The sequence below is a fragment of the Miscanthus floridulus genome, chromosome 10, assembly GCF_019320115.1.
Source record: "Miscanthus floridulus cultivar M001 chromosome 10, ASM1932011v1, whole genome shotgun sequence".
Taxonomy (NCBI): Eukaryota; Viridiplantae; Streptophyta; class Magnoliopsida; order Poales; family Poaceae; genus Miscanthus; species Miscanthus floridulus.
Window position 1 is genome coordinate 58,739,205 of NC_089589.1, and position 10,990 is coordinate 58,750,194.

Below are 10,990 nucleotides of genomic sequence, written 5' to 3' on the forward strand. Positions count from 1 at the left end.
AAGGATCACATCTACGCCATCCATTCAAGTTGGTTTGATCTGAGGGTCCATGATGCTTCATGGGCCCTATATATACATGCCTGCACCCCCCTCCAAGGCATGCCATGCATTTGCTCCTGAGAGCCTGAGAGCCTGAAACCCTAATTCATATTTCCACCAGGATCAGAGCTAGCAATCAAGAAAAGATTAGGATCTAGTCTTGTATTATAGATAGAGAGATAGAGTGAGAGGGAAGAGTTTCGAAGGAGCCCGGCTTGTCGGTGCTCTCTCTACAGGTTGTACCTTGGCGGAATCAAGTTCTTTTTGAACTTGCTCCTGAAATTTCTCTAGTAATCGACTTCTAATTCAAGTAACCATCTTGTTCATATTGTTCTTCAGGTTTCCGACTCTCTTTTGTGTACTTTAATCCTTACAGCTCCTAGGTTAAATTCATAGTGTAAGCGTGGTACTTAGACTTGGTTACTCGTGGATGTACCCTACTTTCTGGATTGGTGGTAGCTCGCGAGGGTGACTCTTATATCCTCGTTGAATCCTTTGTTGTCCACCTCCCGTTAGTAGGCCTCGCAGGACCTTGTTGCTATAGGAAACATACGCTGCATGTGTTTTCTTTAGTAATGTCCCCAGAATTGAATAATAGAAGACAAAGTATACCGAAGTTAGAACTAGAAGACCTTTGTGATCTCCTCTGTGCTCCTATTATCTAGCCTTCATTGTGAAGTTGGGTTAAGTTAGATTTGGTTATTCTCACACATGTTTCCTCGAGTTTGATATAAAACTGGGTACTCCCGGTGAAGTGTTACATCGGTATAATATCCATGCGCTTGCAGATTATTCTATGTGCATTAATTTATACCAACAACCCCCACATGTCAACCACCCAATACATTTTTCTTTGTTTCTCCGTGTGTTTCTTCCCGTTCGCCGATGAGGCCATGGATGGCGCATTGTGGCTCTTGGTCTCGCGCTCCGGTCCTCGAAAACGTGAGCACGATGGCTCTACGGCACAAGCACGACGGCGTGAACTCGGTTGCTCGTTTCTTAGCGACAGGAGGTGGACGACAGCGGCAATACTTCATGTCACTCGCACAAAACGAACCGAGCTATGATTTGTGTCGCACGCTCGTGCCCGCGGCAGAGCTACTCCCGCGGTGGAGCTCCAGGGCTGCGGCGACGCTCGCGCCCGCATGGTCCTTGTGCCCGCGTTGAGTTGTGCCTAGTACATAGCTTCAGCCTGCGGCAGCCATTCTGCCCGAGGTCGAGCTGCACCCGCGGTGGAGATGGCGACTGAAGCGGAGCTAGGGAAGGACCACCACAGGCCGAACCCAGATCCACGGGCCTCGTTGTCGTCGCGGAGAAGCAGCAGAGGAAGGCTGGAATGGAGCTGAGGAAGGGGGGCCGCCGGGTCGCCAACGGGTGACTGCTGGCCCGGAACTGCAAGGTCGCTGGCCAGTGGAGTGCCGTGTGGAGCAGCAAGGTCCCAAGGTATCCAGAAGCTTCTCCGTGTGGATAGGGGAAGGAATCGGAAAAGAAAAGAAACCGTTGCATAACATAACCAGTGACAAGTGGGTAATCTTCGTGAAAAGTTAAAGCCACAGCAGGTGAAAGCAGGGACGAGGGTGCCATGAAATTTGTACTGGCTAAAAGATGCTTTGGGTTGTGGATTTTGGTGAAATCCAACCTCTTTGGTTGGCTTTTGGCTTTTGGGGAAACCAAAACAAGTTCAAAAGCCCAACCAAAACGGGCCTTAGCAGATTCTGGCGCCACAACTCATTAGGAATCTATGAAAAATGTTGACACACGCCCATGTCTTCAAGCTTTCCTCTCTATTCAACTATCTGTGTGGCTCAATGAGAGATCAGGCGATGGCGAAACAAGCTGGAGAAACTATTGACATTCAACCAACAAGCTGGAGAAACTGTTTTTCTAGTTAGTGAAACTGAAACTAGAAAAAAAAAATCCTTATTCAAAGAACACAGCTGAATTGACTAAAGCTGAAGCTTTACCAGACAGGTCCCAAGTTAGTCCACCCTCCTCTCAATTTCTGATGTAGGATAATTATACACATGGTTTATAGTTTAGAAATAAACCTTACATTTATTTGATTCAATTGTATTTTGGTAAGGGTGTTTAATCAATTATTAAATCCAACGACTACATGCTATGATTTCTTTCTTTTTCATGACAGAGGTGGCCAACCACGTGTCGGTGATCCAACACAACACACAGCAGAGCTGGCGCGTATGGCCTTGTGGAACGGCGGCGTGCTCTGAATCTCTGATAGAGCACTCCATCATTTCTAATTCCCGCCAGGTGCGAACTGCCAAGTGCTCGTTTGGTACGATTTTTTCTCAGATACTTCTTGGGAGGAGGCGGGGCCAGACGCAGAGAAAAGAATCATAAATTACAGCTCCAGTTTTTACAAAAAAAAAAAGTCTCCGGCTACTCTGGAATGCAGCAACGGGGCCGAAGGACGAGGAGATGATACATGGAGTTGGGCCACCAATAATATTATTTTGACTCTGATCTGAGAAATGGTGCGCCGCAAAAGAAAAAGGAAATATTCCATATCACTACGAAAATAAAGATTTATATCACTTTTTGATTTTTTTTATATAATATGGATTTTTATTCCTTTAAAAAATGGGGGGAAAACAACATGCTCTGCTCGACGCTATAATAGCACAGATGCCCTGCTTTCTGTCCTCTGCGCGACTCCTCCTTGAGGCAGGCAAAGAGGAGCTGCACGCTGCACGTATATAACCACTTAACCAGGCCAGCAACTGTTGAGCACTTCAGTTGAGTCCGGCACCGCTGCCGCCGCTGCCCCGGCGAGGAGGAGCAGGGGAGGCGATCATGGCGGCGGGGAACGAGTGGATCAACGGGTACCTGGAGGCGATCCTGGACGCGGGCAGCGGCAGGGCCAGGGCCATGTCAGCGCGGCGCCGCCGCTGACAACGGCTGCGCTGCCGAGGCTGCTTGCGGAGGCCGGCGGGCAGGGTGCCGCGGCGTACGGCCCCACGCGATACTTCGTGGAGGAGGTGGTCAGCCGCTTCGACGACCGGGACCTCCACAAGACGTGGACCAAGGTGCGTATCGTATACGCTGATCGTCTCTTCTGGTTCTGGAGAGCAGTGGTGATGGATTCTTGGCTCCTGGCTCCTTTCGATCGCAAGCAGGTGGTGGCGATGCGCAACAGCCAGGAGCGGAGCAACCGGCTGGAGAACCTGTGCTGGAGGAGCTGGCACGTCGCCAGGAAGAAGCAGCAGGTACGCATGCTTTTCAGGATGAAACGCGCGCGGCAAAGCCAATCAGCTACCGCTCTGTCGTTTCAGTTGCTTATTCTTTCGTCCGGAGATGCAGCACATGCATGCGCCTGCTCTGCTTTTTTAACACTCTCTCGGTTCAAGTTCTTCTTTGTCTGCGTTCTCCTCCAAATCCAAAAAGAAAAAAACAAAGATGATCATCGTCATCGGTTTTGCGTAAATAGGCGTCACTTTGCTACGTACTATTGTAGATACACAAGGAAGTCGCTCGAATACGGTGACGGACGGTGATTTTCTAGTGCAGTTGTTACTGCGAGTGCAACTGTTCATCACCGTAGCGACCATGTCGCCTGGTACTCAATCCGTCCCAAATCATAAGACGTTCTGGCTTTTCTAGATAAGTAGTTTTTGCTATACACTATGTCTACATACATGCTAAAAGCAATGCATGTAGAAGAGCCAAAATGTCTTATGATTTTGAACGGAGAGAGCACCATTGATTCCTTTAGCGTAGTTGATTGCCTAGGAAGCCCGCTCGCTGTCTTCATGTTGCAAAATACTTCTATTTAAATCACAACCGTGTGTGTTTTTCGGTTGCGGGTCTCGGTAATCTTGCGATTACTGTGGCCAGCTTAGGACGTAACACTGCTTAATGAAAAACGTACCAACGCACGATCGAGAAAAAAGCAGTTGATTTGGCCCGTTCATCTAGCAAATGGACGGTCCACGTTGCGTCTCGCGGTCCATCCTGGTGCCGTGTCCGAATCTAAGGATTCCTTGCGATTCTAGATTCGAATTTCGAAAAATGCGATGAAAACAAACATGGTAGTAGTATTTCACTTTTGTGCAAAATTAACCACGAGTAGGTGGAGTGGGAGTACTCGCGGCAGCTGGCGCTGCGGCGCCTGGAGCAGGAGCAGGGCAGCCGGGAGGCCGCCGAGGAGCTCTCCGTCTCCGAGGGCGAGACCAAGGCCGACGCCGCCCAGGCCCAGCAGCCTCTGTCGGTGGCCAGGATCGGCTCCGAGGCCCGGATCGCGTCGGACGACGACGGCAAGGACGACAGGAACCCCTACATCGTGCTCATCAGGTAATACCCATGTGATCCGTTGCTGTCCGGCTCCGTCCGAGGGATGGATCACTCACTGCTTGACACGACACGACACGATTTTTTGTTCACTCTAAGATGACAATTGGGTCGGTGCGTTGCGTTGCAGCATACACGGGCTCGTCCGTGGCGAGAACATGGAGCTCGGCCGTGACTCTGACGCCGGGGGCTAGGTCAGACTCAAACATTCCCTTGTGATTTCCCCTGCAGTTGTAAAATGAATGAATTTTCCAATGGCCGCTATACTATCCCGGGATCGGGGAATTGTCGAGTCCGGTCCAGATGTTGACACGTCTGGTGCTGGACGACGCTAGTGTTACTCACCTGAGCTCATCTGATCTGAACCAAATTTACCCTTTAAACAAGAATCTGTCTATTTGGAACTTGGGTGATTTGACCCATTTAAACAATCAAGCAATTTGAGAGGACAAATCACACAAATGAGACAAGAAACAAAATTTGTGTGATTGAAGCCTAATGCTCACACGAGTAATCATACAACAAAAAAACACACAAATAACCAGATAAAAAAATTCGAGTGAAACAACCTAGAATTTCACTCGTATTACCAAAGGCCACCATCCAACTTCAAGCAAAAACACAACAAAAAATCGAAACAAAAAAATATAATTAAACAAAAAAAAACAAAATCAAAAACCAGAAATTCGTCATGGAATGCAAAATCACAAAGATTGTGAGGGAACTGCCTCTAACAAACATACCAAAAACAAAAAAAATACAAAAAATAAAAAACAAAATAAAAAATCAGAAATTTTCAAAGAAATGCAAAATCACAAAGATTATGAGGGAACTGCATTTGACAAACATACAAAAAAAAACCAGAATTTTTTTATGAAATGCAAAATCACAAAGATTCTGAGGGTACTGCCTCCTACAAACATACCAAACAACATATTCATAATATGGAATGCTAAACCAAAACAATTATGAGGTCATTATATTAATCAAATAAACTTCAAAGAATGATAATTCAAAAAAGTAAAAATCATAGAAACAAGTAATGAACTTTTTGCACTTAGTACTACTTACATAAATAATACCTATAAATTACACCTAATGAACAACTGTAAGTGAAGTTGAACTCTACTGTAACTAGGATACCTATAACCAGGAAACCATTATTTAGAGCTAGAGCAGTAGCACAGATTCTGGAATATAACAAAAAAACAAAGAAGAAAACTGGCAGCTGGATGAACAAATTCTAACCTAAATTGGGATGATTTTAGAAGTACAGAGCACACAAATGGGATGATTTTAGGAGTAGTGAAGTACCTCAGATTATAAAAACTAACCAATGACACAGAAGGACCATCACCAACCGCCCCGCCCATCTCAGCCTCTGCTTGAACATCTGTACAACTCAAATATCAACACAGGAAGAAGAAAAACAAGGAAAACAAAGAATCAGATCAATATCAACCAGGAGTACAACATCTAATCAAAATAAAGGACATTACCATCAAATTATAGCACTCAGTACAATAAATTACAATGAAAACAGACTGTAAATCTAATTACAAAGCACTGTAACTTGATTTATTTTAGCAATTACTTTAAAAATCAACTGGACCAACTACAAAAATCAACTAGGCCACCTAAGTTACCTGGAACACCTTTTACAACTTTTCTGGTGATCAAGTAAATCTGTAGGACAAACTACAACATGCCAAATGAAATTTAACACAACTACAAAAATCAGGCCAACTAGAAAATTAACACAAAATTTGAGGTACTACTTGGACTGCCCACAAGCCACATTGGCAAAAGGGGTAGAAATACAGGAATAAACACTAAAAGCAGAGCAAATAAAAGACATAATTCACTAAGAAAAATTGACAAGGCCTACTAACTTAAACTTAGTACTAGTTACATCGACATTACCTATAAATTACACGTGATGAACAGCTATAATTAAAGTTGAACTCTACTGTAACTACAAAATTAATACAAAATAAATCCAAACTAAATAGATAAATGTAGCAGAGAAACTATAACATGAATTTTAATATGGAAATCAAAACCAAAACAATTCTGAGTAATTTGACATTGAAAACAGGTACCTGGATCAAAATTAGTACAATTTATCAATGCTTGCATGTAAGTTTAAAATCACAATTATTACAATTTTTCCAAGATTCTGGGGGCAATGCCTGCAACAAACAAAACAAATAGACCATCATTCATAGAAAATAGAAAAATGCTATACAAGAATCCTGACTTACAAAAACATAATTAGCCAAGGAAAAATTAAATACTCTGTCTAAACTTTGAACAAAAATTTAGAATAGCAAAGCAAAATTTCTTAGAGCACTGAAAAGAAAGGCAATTCAAAGTTTCAAACTAAAGAGGATTTGAGGGCATTGCCTCAATCAAAAACACAGAAAAGCTAACATAGACCTTTTCAAAATATATTATCCAAACATGAGCCTAACAAAAAAAAATTATCTAATACTAGTTACATCAATAATACCTAGGAATTACACCAGATTAACCAATATAAGTGTAGTTGAACTCTAGTGTAAGTGCATTATCAGGAAAAGTGTGGCCTTAGCTTTTGAATTTGGTGGTGCAATTCATATAAGTTTAATCATAGGTGGCTGCACATGTAACAACAAATTTCAGAAAAACAGCAAGGTAAATACTGCAAAGCAATAGAAACCAAAAAGATCACATCCTTCTAAAATTCAACTAATATAAAAAATTGATGGGGAAAGCACAAAGAAAAGCTAACTACCATCAATTAGGCATTGCATACAACCAAAAAACTGAAGAGTAGAGGGATATTCAAGTAAAATAGTAGCAATAGCTAGATTGCAAGAAGACAACAACTCACAAGACGTGGCTGGGAAACTAAGTTCAATACTAGGGACCAGACAACATCTCTAGTAACTAGAAATATCTCAAAGTTCAGTAGCTTAAATGTTCTCAGCAGAAAAAACAGAGAGCAGAAACACGAAAATAGGTCATTAATAATCTATACAGGTAGCAGTTCTGTGAAACAACTTTCTAAAATAGCTAACACTTTTTACATGATAACATAAATATTCAGTCATAACAATTGTGGTCTGTCCGTTTGCTCAACAAAACACTCAGACGCTTACCACATTGAACAGAGCACACAAGCAGAGCACACCACTGATTTCCTCTATATGGATTGCAGAACTCAGAAAACATACCATATATTTCCCAGAAAAATCAATGGAATGGAAATGACAGACCACAATTGGCATATTTTACAGAAACAAAAAAGGCAAATGTTTTCTATTCATAGTTCCTGACAAACATATTGCTCAACAACATACTGCAAATGGACGCCATAGTTCCTGACAAACTCTCTCTCTCTCTCAAAGGAGTGCATATGCCAAAGACAAATGCCACAATTTAAAAAAAACTTATCTTACAAATAAGTTCTATGGATTGCAGATCTCACAGACATATATGCCAAGTTGTTCGGAAAATAAAATTACAAATTATTTCTAAGGATTGCAGATCTCAGAGACATATATGCCACATTGTTCAGAAAAAAACATATTTTACAAATTATTTTTTATGGATTGCAAATACCAGAGACATACATGGCACATTCCATACAAAAATAGAATAGGTCCTATAAACATGATTCAAATAGTGCACGTTCATATGCTCTGTGCTAGCAAGAGCAAATGTCTTAAAATGCAAACTTTATACTAACATTATACTACTATTACATCTGCAATGAGAAAAATTTACATTCCATCCTAGAATATAAAACTACTTGTAGTAATATATAATTGTCGACACAAGCAAAAGGAATTCTTTTGAATAGAGAGGAACATACTGTTTCATCATTTGTATCGGACATGGCGTCCCTCAGTTGCATTGACAGCATGTCCCTAACAAAAAGAGTCTACTCAGGTGGTAGCCATCTTCAAACAATTCATTTAAAAAGGTGTCAATGGCAGCACCATGGTAAGTTAAATGACAACATGATAAAATTGCAAGTCAAAGCAAAATTAGGGAGCAGAATATTGGCAGTCTAGAATATTCATAAACAGTTCTATACTCCTAAAACTTCATAACTAGAAGCTGTATAAAGATGAAGCCAAACCCATACAACTTCACATGAACTCAGCAAGAAAAATGTACTAAATCAGCAATAACAACAACAACAACAACAACAACAACAACAACAACAACAACAACAACAACAACAACAACAAAGCCTTTAAGTCCCAAACAAGTTGGGGTAGGCTAGAGTTGAAACCCATCAGAAGCAATCAAGGTTCAGGCACGTGAATAGCTGTCTTCCAAGCACTCCTACAAATGATGTACTAAATCAGCATACTAAAAAAAATCAACAAACTAGACATTTGCAGTGTAACACCCCTGGTGTTTAGCTTTCACATTTGCACTGCATTTCATAAACATGAGCATCATGCATCCCTTTGGGAACTTATAGCACATGAAACATAATTTCGAAACATAGCAACGTGTTGTATATTTCATGTGTGTTGTTCTTTATGAAATGTAAAGTGTCCAACACTTAAGTGCAACATGTGCCACTCACTTAGTGAAACAAGATTAGTTAATACGATGCAACAAGATCATGAAATATGTGAAACATGACTATGAAACATTTGCAACATTTCTTGTGTTTTTCATCGTTTCAGTGTATACCTTGATTGATTCTTGTGTGACCAATGCATGGTGTGGCTAGAAATGCTTGTAAGTAACTTAGTTACACTTAGAATGTCATTAGGAACAATGTTCATGTTGATCATTTTGCCTAATTAGGTTTCCAAGTCATGGTTGACCAATTTGGACCCCTAGAGCTCCTGTGTTTGACTGTTTAAAAAGGGTAGCTTAGGATGTTTGCATGTCTGAGCAACCTAAAGCAAAGTTGTAGAGGATTATATGTGGAACAAAAGTTATTTTGTGACCAACTCGTGAAAATGTGCACAACATGCCCAAAAAGGTCCCACAAGTCAGCTTTGAAGGTGGATTCAACACTTGAAATTATTTCTAAGTCCGAAGTGCAATTTCAGTTTCATGTACCCTAGTTGAGAGCTCTGTAGCCTGCAAACCAAGCCGAACCAGCTCAAGCTCCAATTGTGAAAGTTGTAGACCACATGTAGATCTCCATCTTTGTTAACTAAGACATGAGCTAGATCATCACGGTTTAGAAGTTAATCACCACCAAATATCGCCTGTCAGTCGGCTTCATCAGGCCTGATGGCCGTTCTGACCGACCGGTCATGGCCGACCAGCGACAGAGGACGGCCGCCGCGTGGCCGCCACGCGCTCGAATTGGCCTGACCACGCCGTGTGCTGGCCGGATTGAAATGGACGACGCCACCAGCTCACTCCACTTCCATTTCCTCTTCTTCACCGTGCAAGCCGAGGCGGACTGAGGGCGACGCCATCGCCACCGCGGCCACGCCGAGCTCGCGTCTCGTCGTCGTCGCATCTCCGCTCGATTCGAACCACCCAAAGCTCCACCATAGCCTCTGTTTGCTCGTCCACCTCGCCGTTGTGTCAGTGAGTCAAGGGTGAGGCCACATTTCTCCTTCCCCGCGTCGGAGCTCCATTGCCGCCGTTGGTTCCGACGAGCTCTCACGCGCTCGCCGTCGTGTCTCACCTCGCTCTATCTCGCTCATAGCTCGGCCTTGAGCTCCTCTACCTCGTCGTCATCTCCGCGCAGCCGCTCGACATTTGGTATGGCCGCTTGGTCGTTCTGCCGCCGTCCGAGGCTCGCCGGAGTTGGACCTCGCCGTGGTCATGCTAGCTAGGGTTCTTCTCACCCTCTGTTTCCTACCTCGCTAGCTCCGTAGAGACATCGTGAAGCTCGTACCGAGCTTGGGTGGGGCAATGGGGGCTCGCCATCGCCAGGGTGCCGCAGCGACCTTGCCGCCGTCCGCCATTGTCGATGCCGTCATAGCTAGAGCATGGTAGCGGTTGGGGAAAAGGTATAGGTAGGTGCGTATCATCTCTAGGAGCACGCCAGTGTCATTGGCCTCGCCGGAGTTCACGCCGCCGGCGAGCTAGCGCCGCTTCCGCACCGTTCCGCGTCGTCCCCTGCTTTCGGTTTCGCTGACAGACGGGGTCCCCTGACCAGTGGGTCCCGGTTGCAAGTGAGTCAGACCCAGGAAGCTAGCTCAAAAATACAGTTTTGAATGCCGATTTGTGATTTTTGTAACTCCCAATTGGTAGATCCAAATTGAGTACTTCCAATTTTGTTAGACTCACAGTTAGGTCTAGTATTTAAGAAAAATATATCTTGAGCACATTTTGTAGAAATTTTGGATGAATTAAATAGGAACTTAAAAAGTGTTTTTGAGTGCATGCAAACTTGTTTAAATCATATCTTGAGTTTCTGTGATCCAAAAATTGTGAAATTTTGTGGGTAAGCTAGTATTGCTTAGTACAAGCTCTGGTTAAAATTTGAGAGTCATTGCATGTGTAGTTTTTAAGTTATAGATTTTCCTTTTATCATTGGATGATTCTTGGGGGAATTTTAGTAATTTATTTATGAATCCATTGACTATGAAATTTGTTGGAGAGTATCCTAGTACCTTAAGGATGCAAGGAAAAATATGAAATCTGTTGCTTGACACTTTTCACT

General features: G+C 43.0%; 1 protein-coding gene across 1 annotated transcript; it reads left to right on the forward strand.

The window, feature by feature from the left end:
- Window positions 1-2,685: 2,685 nt before the first annotated feature.
- LOC136488709 (sucrose-phosphate synthase 4-like) lies at window positions 2,686-4,689 on the forward strand. Its single transcript, XM_066485546.1, has 5 exons — window positions 2,686-2,752; window positions 2,797-3,086; window positions 3,177-3,266; window positions 4,130-4,350; window positions 4,478-4,689. The coding sequence occupies exons 1-5, from the start codon at window positions 2,686-2,688 to the stop codon at window positions 4,539-4,541; spliced, it is 732 nt and encodes a 243-aa protein (XP_066341643.1). The 3' UTR covers window positions 4,542-4,689.
- Window positions 4,690-10,990: the final 6,301 nt, after the last annotated feature.

Excerpts from the sequence above, each read along its gene's own strand:
- LOC136488709 (XM_066485546.1), top strand. The coding sequence starts at position 2,686 with ATGCCCTGCTTTCTGTCCTCTGCGCGACTCCTCCTTGAGGCAGGCAAA. Across the intron at positions 3,087-3,176 it reads TCCACAAGACGTGGACCAAG|GTGGTGGCGATGCGCAACAG; the intron begins GTGCGTATCGTA and ends GATCGCAAGCAG. Across the intron at positions 3,267-4,129 it reads TCGCCAGGAAGAAGCAGCAG|GTGGAGTGGGAGTACTCGCG; the intron begins GTACGCATGCTT and ends AACCACGAGTAG.